Here is an 18,068-nt window from a genome sequence, read left to right as displayed (position 1 = left end):
GGATAAACACTGCTCCCCCCAAAATCCTCTGCTTACAAAACTTCCCTTAGGAACCCAACTGCTTTGTAAAGATGCCATGGCATGGGACATCCACTACATTTCCTCTCATTTCAATGAGCTCCAGCCCCAGGTCTCTTCCTAAGATTATTCTGCAGGCAGGACAAAGCATCTTACAGGGCTCAGTTTGGCCCAGAACTTGTTTGGGATTGCCTGTGTTTTTCTGAAAACTCAGCTCCTGTGGCTCAGGGTCCCTAACTGCAAAGGGACACTGTGCAGGCTTCCTGCTGCTTTCCCAGGTTCTGTGGCTAAAAAAATAATATCCCCTGCTTCCCTTGCACTTCCAAATCACACAGTGTGTTTTTCAATGTCCACCATTGTTAAAAGCCCCTCTGGGCTCCTGCTAGGGACATTATTTCTCTCTGAGTTGCACAGGCAGCGGGAGATCCTTCCTGATTTTAGAGGGCTCCCAGGGATCATGAATAATCTGTGACATTCCCAACACAAGCCTTACCCACTTGCTAGAGCATGCAGAAGAAGGGCTCTCATCTGAAAGGCCCACCAGACAGTCTGAGCAATCCACGGGCATTTGGAAACACTCTGAATCCAAAGGAGGAGAGTTGGCAGCTCACCCAGAGAAACCGCGGTGCACACAGCAGCTTCAGCGCCCTTATTGGAACATCATGTCTTCCTGAAAGTTTGCTAAACATTTGCTTGTCCTTAGCCCTCCGAGGCTATACCTCAGCTGTTGTAAACTCAGGCCAACCCATCTCCTTGTCATTAACACTACACAGCAACACAGAAAGGTGTCCAGTTTGATGCCAAGGCAGCCAAATGAGGGAGAGCAATGTTGCACCTTGCCTAGGACTTGAGCTGTGAGCAAGAGAAGCTCCCAGGGTCAAGCAGACCTCTCTGGACTCATTCTTCCAGATAAATTCTGTGTGTACCCCAGGTGGTATCTTCCTGCTCTGTTATCCCAGGGATGTAGAGTCACTTCTTGATGGAGGACAGGATAAACTGGCTTGTGTCTGGGCATCCTGAAGTGAGTTGGAGCTCATGGCTACACAAGTACATGTGTAGCCACGGGAGAGGAGAGCTGTGCTCAGTTTATCAGCTGCATCTGTACCTCATCTAGCACTGCTGCTTTTTCCTTCTTGAAAACAAAAGAAGGGAAAAGCAAGACTGTTACTGAACTCCCTAACAGCATAGTTTACAGAAATAGTTTACAAAACAAATGGGTGCAGTTTAACAGAAAGATTCATACAAGGCAAGGATCTTCAAGTGCAGCAGAGCAAAACACTCATGGGTACTGGTCACACACACACACACACAAGCATATACAAATATGCCATGTATTCACCCCATGTTGATTAATGACCTAAAAGGTGAGTTGTAAAAATGAGTAAGTAAGAGTCACTGAATCAGGGTGTTCTGTATGCATTAAAAATTAATCAATGTATTTGTCGACAACAACAAAAAAAACAGCCTCACCTTAGGGCAGGCATTTTGATTCAAAAAGCCTTCCTAACTACATCTCTTTCTCTGCCACGCTTGATTACATTGATCATTATTTTGATGCAGTCTAAAGGATGGGGTAGATCATAGGGCAAGGGTTTGAGAATTTTACTCCTTTTGCTGCTGATTGTGTTAACGACCAAGGTAAGTTAGATTTCTGCTATGTTTCACAGTTTGTCTTTAGTAAGTGGGGGTAATATTTCTTACAAGTTTTTGTAAAGCAGTTTGAGATCGTGGGGAGAAAGCAGCTATTTAACTGTTCTATGTTATTTTTTTAGGCCCTGATTCAGGAAAACATATAAGTATATATTTAAATCCTGCTGCTTTAATGGGTCAAAAGCACCTACTTTAGCCTAAGCTTATATTGATGTGGTCTTTCTGAAAAAGCTGCCCTAAAACTTTTAATTGTCCCTATTAAAAATACAGCCCGTTGAAGCCTACTTAAAAGATAGACTTCATTTCTAAAAGGGGGATAAAACCAGTGAATTAATGGCAGCTCAGCATACTGAAGCAATACCTTCCGTGTATTATTCAGACGAAAGAGGCACACAGGAGTATCCATGCCTTTTTGATTAGATGCCTGCAGTAGACATTAGGTCCCCTCCAAAGATCCTTGGGCCGTATGGAGCAGGCAGCATCTCTGCATTGTCACAAGGGGAAAAAAAAATAAAGAAAAGAAAAGAAAAAAGAAAAAAAAAATTCAAACTCTTTCTGAGCCAGGCTTCTTCCCCTTGGCTCCCCCCTCCCATAATTGTATATATTCTGAGAGGAGAGTCAGGCTTAGTTTGTTCATAAACTGCAGTTCCTGGGCGGACCCCACACACAGCTGGGCTTGAGCCGCTGGATCCGCCTTCCCGGCAAGCCTGGCTGGGAGCCTCGCAAACTCGGGGCTCCAGGGCTTGACAGCAGAAACGCAGGAGACTGCCTGCACAGAGGGAAGATGAATTGGTCAATGCCGTGAAAGTGGGCTCCTGGATGCTGGCAGGATCCAGAAAATGGGTTACTGGAGAAGACCGGCTCTGCTTCCCTTACTGCTGCTCTCCTTCTGTGAGTAGAAAAATGTTTCTGGTTAGGCAACGCTAAGCAACATACTCTGAGAGGTCGTTTATTTTTCCTTCCTCCAGCAAAATCTCTAATCTTTGATTCTTCCCCTGACAGCAATTAGCTGGAGTATTGGAAATAGCTGAGAATTTAGCAGAATAGACTGCTACAACTGCATGGGCTGTGTATTTCTTTCACAGCGAAGAAGGGCGAGCGATTGCCTTGGTGGAAAGGGCTGCGTGCGCGCTTGGAGCAGCTCACAGATGTCAGTGTTTACAGTGCAAAAATATATATAGGTCAGCATTACTTGTTGGAAGTTTTTATTTTATTGAGGGAAGTTAAAAGCAACTGAAGTGCACTGCTGAATGATCTGGTTTCGACAGTGTCCAGATGTGGTGAAGTTTGCAGCTCAGAACTTTTATCAGCCCCGGTTTATGTGCAGAATTAATCGAACTATTAAAGAAGGAAAGAAGGGGAGAGGGGGAGGAGAAGTGTCTTTGCAACAACATCTGGTTATTCGGCAAACCTTTCCAGCACTTACGTAAAGATTTCTTTGTAAGAAGTGCCCTGTTTAGGTTTTAATAGCACTTCTTCAAGACTGTAGATAAAACTGTCCAGCAGCACTTGAAAACGTGCCCATCTATGGTTTAACTTCTCTTGTTTATGTCTTGATGATTGTTTCATAACAGGGAATAGATTTGTATATAACTGAGTGTTATATATGCATCTTCTAAGTACGTGTGTATATCTTTCTGTATATACTGTGCCTATGTATGTGTATACATGCACAGATCCCAATCCAGAATATATTTATGTATTTGTGTGGACAACAACCCTTTTTACAGTGAACGTTTTACAAAGACAGACCCATTCCCCTTGCTATAGACATTTTGATGTAACTAAAATGGCTTTTTCCTCAAAAGTGACAAAGTAGAACAATTATAATTCCAGTATTTTTGCATTCAAATCAAATTACTGAGGGCAGGGATCTGTATCTGCATTCACATTACAAGGGTCCCCCTATCTACAGCAACAAGGAATGAAAGAATTGGTTTTGCCGATCATTCTGGTGTAGGCAAACACAACCCTTGGTGCCATGTCTAAGCACTGAGTCCTGGTTGGGGGGAATTTAGGACATAAGGTCTGCTTGAGTTTTCAACCAGAAAAACATCAAAACACATAGTATTGTAGATAATACCTTAAAACGTGGTTTGAAATGGACGCTATACCAATAACACCCTGCTAAATTGATTGCATTGGAGCAGAGCTGGAGGAATTACTACAAGGTATTATTTAAAGCACAGTCTTGGGTCATTTTTGGCAAGAAAGAAGACCACTAATTACCCTTCAGAAATACCTAATTTTGGAGTTATTTAACTTGAAGTTTCCTTTTTCTGAGTGACAAGGTTTTAATCTGAAAGAAGCCAAACCAAAACATATCACGATTCCGAAGTTCATCTGAAAGGTTACAGGAGTGTTATGATGACAAAATTCGTCTCTGTATGGGGGGAAAAAAAAGCAAACCAAGTCTTGCTCTCTCTGATTCAGCCCAACAATGATATATGTTTTCTGGGGCTACATTCACTTCCCTTATCTATCATGTTATGATCAACCATGCAGCCATTCTGACACAGTAAAAATACCCTGGGAGCCCACTTCACATTGACATTAAAAGCGAAGGGAATAGCAAGATCCCTAAAATGACAGAAAATACACACTCAGCTATTCTTTGAGCAACAAATCCTACCACCCATCCAGCCTCTCTTTAAAGAGTGACAACTTTGTCTTGGTGACAGCAGCAAAGTCACTCCTCTTAGCTCAGAGATTTAAGGCTTGTCATGGAGGGCATGGCGCACATTGCAGCTCAGGTATCTCACAGTAACTCACTCAAGTCCAGCATCTTTAGGGACTTTGTTGCTCTCCCTAAGAGCTTACATTAGGGCAGCAGAGACTTTGATTTATGCTCCACAATGTCCATCTCTAACCCCTTAATTACCAACTCTGCCATCAGATAGTGCATCTGACCACTTTTGTCCACATGCAATGCAAAAAAGGACCATTCTGACAGGCTAATGAGTTTTCTACTGGATTTCCCTAATTCTCCCTGGCCAACCCTAGCGAGGTTTCAAAATATCTACCCTGAAACTTCCAGTGGCTGCTGGAGGGCAGCATTTTTACATGGCTTTCTCAGGAGAAAGTGTGAGGAGTCCTTCCAGACCAGAGAGCTAGAACAGTTCTGGATTTATCTAGTCCAGGGCAAAAAAGTACAAGGACCATTCAGGATTAGAGAACCTGTCTTACAGTGTATGGGCTGAGGCCTTACAGTGTCTTTAGTCTGGCCAGGAGAGAGCTGAGAGGTGAGCTCGTCATCATCTCTAGCCAGGTCCTGGAGAGATGCTTTCTGGCAGAGGAAAGCATCTGCTTCTTCTATGGGACAGAGGAAAAACAAGATTTACATGCTGAAAGCTGAAACCATGTGTTATTGTGCTAAAGCACAACCCACTAATGCTATTTCAGCAGGTAATTACTCAGGCTCAGGATGTGATGGATTTTTGTTCCTCCAAAGCCTTCTGTGACTGCAAGACCATCTGCTTGGTAGACTATAACCTAGAAGTTATGGATGTGATATGGGGATCCCTGTATTGTGCACATGGAAACTCTCTGCCCTTAAACTTAATAATTAGGATATTTCCTGCCCTGTTTTGCATCAGAATTGGGAAAGCCTCATTTGTGCTCTGTCAGGAGTAGGGCTTGGATCAGACCATGGCTGAGCAAAATCTTATCTCATAGAGGAGAGAGGAAAGCACCACAAGAGAAGAGAGGAAAGCACCACAACTCTCTGAACTGTTGAGACAACCTCAGGAATGTGAGCAGAGCGTCACTGGTGTGACAACAGCTCTCAGGGCATGAAGAGCCCCAGGAGCCCTGCAGAGTGGCTTGGAGCATCCAGCCTCCAAAAGAAGACATGAAACTCACAATTCCCAGGGCATGTAGCACTAACCAAGGCTCTACTGTAACTCCAAAGAGATAGAGGATTTGTGAAGTAAGGGATGGATGCAGGTCTGCTGCCCTGAGCCCAGAGCTCCCAGGGTTTGGGTCTGCTTCCCCATAACTCAGTCTCCCATTAAAACACAATGGAGACAACTAAAATATCCTGACATTTTTTGCTGTGAGTCTCCTGGGCTCTTTGCAACAGTCCCTCAAGGCACCTTGATTGCTCCACAGAGGGCACATTTGAGGGGATATCTCTTGGTACATGATGGCTCTCTGAAGCCACACGTTCTTTCCAGCTAGCACAAACCAGCCCCTCTCCCCCAAGTGAGCCTCTTCAGTTAAACATATAGAGCATATATAATTCATAAATCATGACAGGGAGCTCTGGGGCTGTCAGAAAAACATCTCTGGCTTTTGATCTGCTCAAGCAATCTCTGACCTATCCCAGGCTCCTCAGGCAGCTCATTCAACAAGTCGGCCTCTTATTCCTAAGGTCACCAGAGCTAAAACCAGGGGTCATCCTGCCACTGAAATGCCAGCCCGCTCCTTGGGCATGGGAGCTATCAGGATTGCACCCCCAAAGACACTCACAGTTCAGGAGCACGGGGTGAAACCTGAGCTGGTGAGAGGACAAGAGAAGGAAGAGGATGAAGGAAGAGTCATTTCCCAGGCAAAGGTGTCCATTTGCAGAAAGTGTCTTTTCATGTCCAAGGCTGAGTTAGGGCAGTGGAGAGCACCACTTCTCCCATGCTACACAGCATTTAGAGGTGGGTGCTGCCTGCCCCAGCAGACATGGTGCAGGGTTGGTCCTCAAGTAGCAGCACAGTGTGCTTTGGTGTTGTTTTAAAGCAGTCAAAACACCAAGGAAGAAATTATCAGCCTCAAAACCAACCAAGAGCCTAGAGGGACCCCATGCTGGCAGGGCACAGGTAGTGGGGTTGGGACCAGGCACTGCACCCCGCTGCCTAAAGGAGAAACTTGTGCATCCCACTGTGAGGATAAATAAGAACAAAGTTGCAACAATTTTTCTACTAAGGAAATAAAAGGGGGAAGCACAACAAAAACCCTAATAATGTAAAACCAGAGTCATCTTCAGTGTTGCAAGTGGCATGACACACTCAGCAAGGCAAGTGATGGATTATTTTGAATTCACCTTTACACTTCTACAGCTTCAGCCCTTGATGTAAGTCAGACAAACTGAAGGCTAAGGAAGCTGGCAGTGTGCAGTTATGTCAGGTTTACAAAAGTGAGCATTCCTCCTCCCCTTGCATCTCCAGCTTTGCTCACACTTGAGACAAGCTTAAAATTAAAGCTACGTAAATCCATATTTTAGTGGGGGGCTTTGTGGAGGAAAGTAATTTCTGAAATGTTATTCCATGGAACTCAAAGTTAAAACATGTCATTTTCTTAAGACAAAACAACCCCCCAAACTCAAAGCTGTATTTTTAATTGGTGTTATCACTATTCAATGATGACCACAAAGACAGTTTCATGCATTAGTAGTAAAAAAGTTCATCCAGCTGCAATCATGATAGTTGTTACTCCCATTAGAGAGGGAGTCCTGAACAAATCTATCCCACGTATTCACTGAATATGCAGAAAGCAAACATTGGCATTAAAACCAGTTGACTGGGAATTTTTATTCTGAGAAAGTATTCAGCTCTGCTGCCTGTCCTCTCCAGCTTTATATTGTTCCCTGCTTTGCTACATCAAGTTTATTTCCTCAGGACATTATTTTCCCCTCCCCTTAGTGATAACTCTTTGCAATAACATTTGCAATAATAGTGTTGCAACTTGCCATAAACTAATGAACTCTCCCATAGATTGTCTTGTTTTCAAGGAAGCACATCTGATCTTATTATTAAAAAAGGAAAAAAAAAAAAAAAGCCAACAAAAAAACAGTCCCACCAAGGAGACAAAATCAGCAGCTCCCACACACTTTGCTCTTTCCACATCCCATGCTCAGTGCTGTGTGCCAAGTGAAAGCCTCGCTCTGGAAGGGGCCTCCATGTAGCAGGGAGATAACACTGCTGATGGCTGCCTGCCTTATCAAACCTGTGGATTACAGCTACAATATCTCCCTGCTGTGGGACCCCAACTGTGGGATAGTATTTCCTTAGGGACCATTAGGGAGAAGTGAAGGGGTGGCTGAAAAGCTGTCTCAGCCCTGCTGAGACATCCCTGCATGCACATCCCTGAGTTCAGAGATGAATCCTGCCTCTGGAAAGGATCTGTAAGGTTCACCAGAGTCCTATTCCCTGTTCACCAGTTGGTTCATCTTTTTGTTACAGCCCGTGTAGGGCTGAAACTCTCCTGCCAGCTGCTGGTAGCTTTCAAGCTTTTAGAAGTGGAAGAGCCAACTTATCATGCAACCCCCACTGTAGCCCATGGTCCCACCAATTCCACCACTCCAGGACTTACCCTTCCAAGGAGCTGTTCCACTCCAGTGTTTTGCTTCCCACTGATAAGCCAGGAACACACCTGCCAAAGGACAGCTGATTTATACCACAGCAAATGCATCTCAGCATTGGGGCAATTGATGTGTCCAGCTGCACACCACAGCCTGAGAGTCTGCAGCTCTGAGGATCTCTGTCAACCCAGGTATTACTTTTGAGTAGACAGGATTATTTAAAGATGGACTCAAGATTAAAATCTTAATAATTGCCATGCTGTGGATAGAGATGCCCTTTAGCTCCATGGCCAGGAGCTACATTTTTGCCAGGTCCAAAACTGCAGCTCTTCGGGGGAAGCAGAGAACTGAAGAAAGCCCTGAAGCAGTCACCTGAAGTGACAAGCAGATGGGATATGATCATTAATAAGGCATCTCTTTGCCTTATACCTGAGTATCTCTAACCTTTTGGGTTTCCCCAACACCCTTGTGAGGATGTTCCCTCTGGGAAAAACAACTTTGTTTTGGGAGCCCTAAAGAGACACCTGCTGAAGTTCCTGGTCTGCTGGTTGTGACACCACTTGAGAGGGATCTTTTTCTTACCTGGACAGTGCAAAATTCTGAGACTTTGACAGAGATCTCTTCTCACTTCATCCCTCTCAAACTAGGCAGCTTGACTGTGTCCTGCAGTCACCTGCACACCATGCATCACATCAGACAGATGATACTGCCAATGTAAATTCATACAGTGCCTGGAAATCCAGAGAAGAAAATCTTCTCTTTTGCTGCAAAATCAGGAACTCAGACTCTTTCCTGGGAATGCTTCTTGGAAGTGCCACAACTACAAGTCCTTCTGGGGTCTTTATAACTATTACAGTAGTTACAGATTTTTCCTTAAAAAGATCCACTGGTGTTTTCATTTGGATCATTTAATAAAATGCCACCCATGCAGAATGAATGTCTGTGTCCCCTGATAAGTGCTTGACAGAGAAGGTCACCAGTCAACACATCTGGGACATGATGAGGAACATCTGTCTGATGTTGCCTGATAAAACTTCCTGCCTGGAAGATGCCGAGCACCAGCATCCAGCATGGAAGAAAATGGATCAGCTGCTGTCTTGCTGTGTAAAGAATTTTTTCCATGCTAGGTCTATCCCAAAATTAGCTCCAACCAGTCAATGATGGCAAACGAGACCCTTCTCTTTACAATGGGAAGGAACATACAGAGCCATATGCAATGAGAAGTTCAATGAATCATCCTTCTTCAAATAGACCCAGTGTACAAGAGTCCACAAAAATAAGACCAATGGATCCCCTGGGAGCTCAGTTCCTGCCATGTCTTTAATATGTCAAAAGTCACTTGGTGGTGGTAGAACATGGTTGCAGACTTTCCCACCAGAAGCACAGGGTGTTTGCTTGGGGGAGAGGTCCCCCCAGCACACATTTACTCACATTTTGTATATTTGCCCAATGCTCACCTCTTTGTGAAAGAGCTGCAGAAGCAGCAGGAGCTTTTCTTTCACCCTCAGTGGGGCTGTTGCCTCTGCAAAAGGCTGTGGCTCGGGAGGCAGCTCTTGGGCAGAAGTCTCGTTTGTCAATGTTCAGCCCACAGTGTGCTTTGGGGGGTACCCTGGGGCAGGATGCTGAGCTGAAAAGGCAATGTGCTACTGCAAAATGACAAGATCTCAGAAAGGGAGAGAGTGAAGAGGGAACATTCCCCTCCTTCTCCATTTCTCCATGCAGGACGAGCAGCTTTGCTCCTATGCCTTGTCCCCTCCAGCCTCCAAGGCTCCTTAGAGCTGTGCTGCAGCTCAGACAAGGGGTTGGGATCTGCAGGAACCCTCTCCTTCTGCAAGAGGGGCTTCTAGAGAGGCATCACACAGACCCTCCCATTACTTTCACGTGCAAGGAAAAGCACTTCAGGCCCTGTCAACGGAACTCTTGGACCCATTCTTGAAAAAAATGCCTTTCTGAAAACCTGCTCCCTCTGCCCTCCTGCCATATCTCTCTTCTGCTTTAGAAAAATGGAAAATATTCAAGTTGAATTCAACCAATTTGAGCAGTGCTTTTTGGTAGGTTACAACACATGCTCCCTAAAAGGTATTTTTTTAAAGACATCAGGAAAGAAATGGAAGAGAGGACGACCCCATCTATTTACACACTAAATGCAGAACATGTTAGGAAAAGTGAGAATGTTTTTAGTGCCTGTGGTACAGGCTAGCCTCAAGTACAAGTTCTCTCTGACAGCACAAATTACTTAATTACTGTTAGATCTGGACTAAATGAGGGCAAAACTCAACAATAATTTTAACAGACATAATGAACAGGCAGTGCTGGAACAACCTGATGACAGCACACTGATGGGGAATTAAGACTCTCTGCCCCACACAGCTCATTGCACAGTCACTTGCAAGCCTTGCTGCTCCTCAGGAATCAAAATCATACAAACAAATGAAAAAAAAAAAAAGTCAATCAAGGGAAACCCACCTGAGATATGAAGAGCAGCTCCAGTCTAATGTCTCTTTGCAGGCTCTTCAAAGTCCTTCTAGCAGATGGTAAATCAAATGTGTGCCAGGAATTTCAAACACTCCTCAGGAAGTTCATCTAAACCATGAGTAAATCATTTGCACTTAAAACAGAGTGAATCCTGTTGCCCAAATGTGACCCAGATAATGTTTCTTACATGTTTACCTATTTGGATGGTATCTTTAAGCTTCACTTCCCTCTATTCATGGAGATCCAGGATTCCTGCAGAGGCTGAAAAATATACATAAAACTGAATTCCAAAGTATAATATGATGATAATAGTAAAGAAAACCCCAAAAACTTGCTGTGCAGTAGTTTTTCTTGGATTGCTCTGGTCAAGACAGAGCAATATCTGCAATCAACTTGCATCTCACTTGCTTTTCTAAGTGATCAATCAATGCTGATCTCTGATGCTTTTCTATGTAGAGAGAGGGACACATCTCTGATGGCTTTTCCTGAGAATGAGATGCAAAAGCTGCAGTTAAATAAAACAGGTATAGAATACACTGTTGATGTCTCTGGAGAAACAAGAGCAACAAGAATGGTGGCAACAGCACCGTGGAGTCAGCTGTTGACTCTTTCCTTCTGCCATTCAGCTCCCAGACCGGCACAAGGTGTTAAATCCCCAGTAATTTCTGCCATGGCTTGCAACAAGATGAGCTCAAACCACCCATGCATGGCCAAGCTGTGACTCCTTCTCCCAGGCAACATGGGAGGTGAGCAGAAAAGACTAATTTTTAAGACCAGAGCTTAGTCAAAACTGGATCACTCCAATGCACTCTCCAAAGGAGTGGAATGTCAAAACCCTCTGGAAATGGGGTATATTTAAACCCCATTCCTCAGCATTTCCCACAGGGTACATGCTAGCTTAGCCCTCTGCAGACCCCACCAGCAGCCTACACACACCACACTATGGCAAACACTGATGTGTGGCTTCACCCTGCAAAGCCCCAGCCAAGCCAAGGGATCAGCAGGGCTGCTAAATCTGCTTCTGAACATTGTCCTCCACAGCTTTCCCTCTCCTCAGATCTTGGATAAATTGCTGTGCTCTCCATCCACCAGGAGAACTTCCCTTCACACGCTCTCTGGGCTGGTGGGATTTGCTGTGGTTGTGGTGAGCATGGTGTGGTGCTAGTGGACGGAAACATGTAGGACTGAGAATATGTGGCTTTCCCAAGGGGCTGGAGGGTGTTTTCCCCTCCTAGGCCCCAAACTTGTTGTTTAGGCTGTACCACCAGCTTAGCTTGCTCTCTTAGGGCTTTTCCAGTACCACGTGTGCACGGGAAGGACATCAAAAAACATGAAGAAAAAGGAACAAGAGCAGAAGGTGCAATGAAAGGGGCTTGTTGCCAGCCAAGATCTTGTGTTGCATTTAGGGAATGGAAAAACCCTGTGTTACACTCCTGTCCCATGCAACTTGAAAGACTCCTGCACTAAGCTTCAACCCTCCCTTGGGCCACCTTTTCAGCGAGGGCTATGGGGCACTGAATACTTCTGCAAGTCACACTAATGCTCATCTTCCAAGGGGATAAAAAAGCCTCCAGAATGGCACACAAACCCCCAATTTGTAGATTCCCTCCTGGTTTTAGGACAACTTTGTTCATCTAGCAAGTCAACACAGGGCTAGGTGAGGTAGCAATACCCACATGGAGCTCTGAACTTGGCCACCAGTGTTGCCTTCAGGGCTGTCCCATCCTGCCCCTTCACAACCCATCATCTGCCCCTGGGATCACGGCTTGGTGCCACCTTAATGTTCAAATTGCAGCCCAGCAAGGGGAAAATGCTGTTACACCAGGACAGCCAGGCCTAATACAGCAATTTACCTTTGCTTGGGCTTAGCTGCTTTCCCAGGGGAAGCAGGTTCTCAGGTGCCTAAAGGGGCTCACAATGAAAAATGACACCAGTAATGTGCAACCAGGTATCTCCAGCCACTGACTTCACTGCTGTTTCAGTGGAGGTTAAGTGCATCAGTAAAACAGGCTCAGAAATGCCCACAACATTTTCAGACATCACTGAATGTTTCAAAGTCACCGAGAAAAACAAACAAAATGGTACAGGGCCACGAGGTCTGTGTTTTATCCACTCCATGCTCCTTCACCCTCAGCTCAGTGTCTCAGGGTGTCAATGGGAAGGACGTTGTCAGTAACACCAAAAAGAATAATGTTCCTCAAAGGGTTTGATTTTAAAGTCTAAAGGGGGTATATTTTTTTCCTCACCTGGTACTTAGAGACCTTCCAAAGCCAAACAAGGACAGATCATCCTCCCCATTGTGATGGGCTGGGTCCTGCTGGGCTTCAGAACCTCAGGATTGCAGGGTTGGCTTGCTTTTTTTCTTTTTTCCTTCAAAATTGAATGCCCAACTTTCTTTGGCAAGTAATTTTCGCATTTGAAGGAATTTCTGGCTAAAAGAGAAACAATATACCAGTGTAACACATTTCAAGGAGCAGCTGAAGTCTGCAAAGATACTTTAAAATAATTACATAAAATAAACTTTTTTATTATCATTTAATGTGGAGAATAAATAGATGATTTGATTATAAAGCCCTGTCATGTACAACATGTAATTTTTCCATAACTCTTTTGTAATGTGTTGCATGAGAGCCTGGATGCAAAGTAGCTGCCTGGAGACAGGGAAGATCCTCCAGGAATTGCTTTGCATGTGGAAATGGATTTCAAGTTCAGCCACTTCAGAGCGTAGTTTTTTGTTTACTTTCCACTGACATTAAACCAGCCATGATTGCGTTGCATGCGGGATTGGTTAGCCACTTACATAATGCTTAATAAATCCAAGAGAAATAATATAAAACACATCACCCAGTCTGGGAAGAGTAACAGTATCTCATCATTCAGTGTCACTTACCCACCTGAGCCAGGCATTGGAGAAGCATCTGAACTGATGCTGGGGGGAGGCAGGGCCCTGTCACTGCATGATAGATGCGATTAGGAAAAATGTTTGCGGCCTGTTTTGAAACCTTGAAGATGGAAATATTTCCAGGGTGGACCATGTGTAATGATCAGGGTATATCCAAAAGCAGAGCTCCCACTCTGGCAGGGAGGGCAGCTCACCCCATCCCGCAGGGCAAGGCAGGCACGTGCTGGCATGCCCAGCTCCAGCCGTATCTGCTGCTTGGGTAAGGTATTACTTCACCTATTAATATTCCTCTGAGTACTTTGTAAAATCATAACAACCCTGTAAACAGAAAGAGCAAGATTTGGTGATTAAATCATTTACCGCAGATTATTTCGGCAGCGGCGGCATGGAGGAGAGAGGATGTTGTGCTGAGATGTCAGTGCTGGTGGTCCCTGGGGAGAGGGCAAGGGAGGGAAACAACCCAGGACAGGTCTGCCAGGCTAAATATGAAACAGCAGTGCTGACTTGCACCCCAAAAAACAGGGTGTGCATGAAGAGTGCAGGTACCTCTGACCCAGCAGCACCAGCACCCAGTTCTCCCAGGAAAGCTGTGCAAGTCATGGGGGCACCGCCCTGAGCTGACCCTGCTGCTGGGCACAGACCAGTTCTCCTCCTCCTGCCTCTCATTTCCCTGCTTGCTCTGCTCCCAGAGGAGACCTTCTGCCACCTCCACCCACACTGTGGTTAAACACCAAGAGAGGAGAAGCTGGGGATGAAGGGGTTAATTACTACAGGCTCAGCATAAGCCAAGTTTGTAAGTGACTCTCTATTGCTATTTCAAAAAGAGGCTGCCTGGAAAGGGAAAGGGGAAAAAAAAAAAAAAAAAGTAAGTTTACTTTACAGCCATCATTATTTCATCTGCAGAGTTTATACAATGGAAAATAAAAGCCAGGGTACGAAGTCAAATCATTTCTGTTTCATTAATGGTATGGAAATCGTTTTGTTTTTATAGGGGAAAAACAAACGTGAACTCGATGTGTGTGCGCGCGCACGCATGCAAGTCCCTTCATTGCAAAGGGCAGAGCAGTGAAATCCAGAAATAAAAAATGACTCAGAGGCCGTAGGATCTATGAGTCAGTTAAGCTGTTGTTGTTTTTAAACACAAATGAGAGCACAATATGGCAGATAATTGCCCATGCAGCCCTTCAGTCACAGGCATCCCCGCCAGCCCAGCTGTCCGGGGCAGCACCTCTGCTCCCTGCCAACCCACGCCGGTGGTGGGCACCACCAGACCCAGAACTGGCACCCACACCTCTGGGATAAACAAGGCCCCAGAGGGACCAAGTGTGGGTCATCCCAGCAAAAGGAGCTTTGAGGGACAGAAAGTGCAAACTGGGGCAGGAAGGCTGAGGTCTCCCAGAGGGGCAGGGTCTCTCTGGGGGTGGGGGAGGGCATTCAGGGTGCTGCATGATTTCAGCACCTTGGGCAGGAGCAAGATGGGTGTCAGGGTGGATGCAAACAAGAGGCTCCAAGGGCAGACAGAGGATCATGGGGTAAGGCACACTCCCCTCATCCTTGCCTACAGGCACAGACGTCAAGTGACTGAAATCACAAAGAAAGCTCTCTGGCCAAATCCTCCCCACAGACCGCTGGGCATCACCTCTCTGGCCCCTGATTCACCCAGATGGTGCTGGGTTTCTGGGGCATGGTCCTGGACTATCCCTGCATGAGATGTCCCAACACCCCAGCATAAAGCAGAGTCAACTTGTGAAAGGTGCCTGAGAAATGGTGGAGATTACCAAAGCAGAAGGGTGGACAACGTTCTGCAGAGCTCCCCTCTCCCTGGGGTAAAGTTACATCATGATGTAATTTAAGCATCTGAAAGAGATTGGAGAGGTCTGCTGGTACAACCCATACCCAATTTACTTTGTAATAGGACTAAGCAGTATTTGCTAAACACTTAATTTAAAGGGATATTTTCACAAAGGAAAAATAAGTGGTTGAATAACTCAGTTACCAGCTTGTTTGAAGAAGGTCCAAGCAAACCAGAAATGTATATTCCATGTCTTTCTGGCACCACAAAGCACTGATGTCTAACACAATCAAAATCAGTTCTTTTTTATTCACAAGGAAACATTACTGGCTCCTTCTTTGCTCCATGCTCTACTCTGCCAAGTACAGTATTTATTATGCAGGACGATGTGGGACCACATACCTGAGGGCAGAGCTTGGTCCTCTGAACCAAAGGCAGCATGAGGACTGCTGGGTTTCAGGCAGGAGTTGGGGGCTGGTGCCTCACAGGGGCTAAAAATGGGATAATAAGTTTTTTCAGCTCCATTTGATCTGCCCTACCTCTCCTACAGAGATGAAGATACAGCATTAGCAAAACACATGGTTGGAGAAGAGCAGCCTGATACTAAAATCCAATTTGGTTCAGCAGCTGGAAGTGGCACCAGATCCCATCACTGGAGATGAGATCTGAGCTGGAGGAAACTAAGCTCCATTCCAAATAAAAGTATAGAACCTTGAAGTTTAGTTCTGGGCAGGTCCTGCAGCACTGTGAGATGCCACAGAAAGGCCAGGTGGTTTCCAGCACATTGGATCCAGCTCAACCTGGATCAGAATTCCCAGGAATTCTGGGATCTCTCTTACTCATGTCACAGTGGACAATTGCAATGGGGACTTCTGACCCTGAATAGGATCTCCTGGAAATCAAGGATATAGGAATTACCTTCATGTAGCCCATCCACATCACGAGTGGTTGCTTTGTGGAGGAGACAGCTCAGGAGAAAGCTGCCAGAGGAGAACACCAAAATGCTGGTCTCCTCACATGGGTCAGAGAGAACCATGGGCTCATGGTTCACCAACCTGGCTGTTGTTTTAATCCTAAAAACAAGTACTGTATATAATAGGGAAGGAATTAGTTTGTTCTCATCATAATTTTACAAGAGGCTCTGTTATTGCATGGCAATGTCATTAGCTGTGGGTGAAATCCCAAGGCAAAGCCTAATCCTCAACTCAGCAGCTGATGGAGGATTTGCCACTCAGCCCAGGCTCACCCAGGTGGGAAATGAGGTCTCAGCACAGGTTGGGTTTCCATCAGGGCACCTACCTGGAGGTTTCCAGGAGCTGCAGGTTTGAGATACAGGTGCTCCCCAATCTTGCATTTAAGAATGTTGCTGATTAGAGAAAGGTGCAGAGCAGCTGATCTCCAAGGAATCAGTCTCCTGAGTGCACAGCCTGGGGATTACAGGTTGGCTGACCTGCATGGAAAAGATGGTGCAGAGATCTCCTTGAGCAGGCTGCAAGCCCTCTGCAACCACTGAGTCGGTGTCAGCCCCACCTTAATATGCTCAGAGACACACAGAAAAGAGGAGGTACACCTCACTTGAAAGCATTTATGACCTAAAAATTATAATTTTAATTTTTTTTGTCCTTGAAAAATGAAAGCAATTTAAGGGCAATCTGCTACTGAAAGGTGGAGCATGAGCTGATGTGTGCATTGGAGGTCTCACGTAGCAGAAACCTTTCTCCACTTCCACCTTGGAAGGGGTGAGGGCTTTAATGTCTTCCACCAAGTGCCTTTCCTTAAGTCCATCTGGCATTTAGTTGTCACAAAACAGGCTGCCAGAGAGAACATTTGAGAACTAAAGCTGCTTATTCTGCCCTGCAGCAAAACTGAATTGCCTGCACATGCCATTGCAGTGGCTACGAAGTGCCTTTTCCTTCCCCCTAATGGATGCACCATGCCTCCACCTCCCTGCACCCCAGCTTGCTCCCCAATGTTTCCTTCTCCTTGGGGACTGCAGCATTCAGAGAGCTGGAGCAGCAGTCAGGTGGTGGGTGACTTACCTGCTATCTGGGTCTGCACTGGCAGACAGGAGCTGATGAGAGTCCTCTTTATCCCACTGGGTTCTTACAGCTGCAGCCACCTGGCAAATGAGCAAAAAGCTCATCTGCTGGGAGCCAGCTGCCTCCGTGGATGCAGCCATGGGACCAGTATGAAATTCCCTCTGGGAGCTGGTTTTGGTGGCTCTTTTCTAAGGGAAGAGGATAGGTTATTGACTACAGCAATGGTGCTTCAATATGCCTTGCAGGGAGCCACGTGGAGAGCGTGGGTGCTCTGTGGGCAGTAAGAAGCTGGATGACTGCCCCAACACACACAAAATGATCCCCATATCCTTGGGTGGTGCTATCACCCCTGCTGCTTTTGCAGGAGAGACTCAGGCACTTTTGGCATATATTTTTCACTTTATTCCTCTACTTGAAAATCATCACATATTCTTTCAGTAACCTCTCTGGAGTCCCAGTTATAGACACCAGAAGATGTGATCCCACTCTTGGGCACAGGAGAACAAGCCTTCCTATTGATAGGAAGCCAAGATCACTGTGAGCCCACCTATTGGTGACTTCAAACCATCTTTCTAACTCTCTTTCCACAATAACTTTTACTAACTGTACTATTTATTGGCTCACATCACATCCTTATGGCTTCAATTTATTTTTGGAAAACTCAACCCACTTTTAATTAGTTTATAGTTTGTTCCAAGTTTTGCTTATCCAGCTTTTTTTTGTCTTTTTTTTTTTTTTTTTTTTTTTGAAGTTTGTATTTTGATGTTTAGCATTTGCCTTGGCAACATCTGGAACCCCTTTATGGAAGTGTATTGTTACTTTTACTGCTCGTGCAGCTTTATTAAATCATCCCAGTATTAATATTGAAAGTGTTCATCTGGGTCTAATCAGGGCCAAGATGAG

At 45.3% G+C, this 18,068-nt stretch overlaps 1 protein-coding gene across 1 annotated transcript in view; it reads left to right on the top strand.

Moving 5' to 3' along the window:
- Positions 1-2,440: 2,440 nt before the first annotated feature.
- The window catches only part of LOC103531434 (TGF-beta receptor type-2), a 31,471-nt gene continuing 15,843 nt past the window's right edge, over positions 2,441-18,068 (top strand). Inside the window, exon 1 of the mRNA XM_008497078.2 lies at positions 2,441-2,559. Coding sequence (XP_008495300.2) covers positions 2,508-2,559 — 52 coding nt within the window. The 5' untranslated portion in view covers positions 2,441-2,507. The remainder of the gene's footprint in view (positions 2,560-18,068) is intronic.

This window comes from Calypte anna, chromosome 7 (genome assembly GCF_003957555.1).
Source record: "Calypte anna isolate BGI_N300 chromosome 7, bCalAnn1_v1.p, whole genome shotgun sequence".
NCBI classification, from domain to species: domain Eukaryota; kingdom Metazoa; phylum Chordata; class Aves; order Apodiformes; family Trochilidae; genus Calypte; species Calypte anna.
Note: the sequence above shows the minus strand (reverse complement) of the source record. Positions and strands in the feature narration are given on the sequence as shown.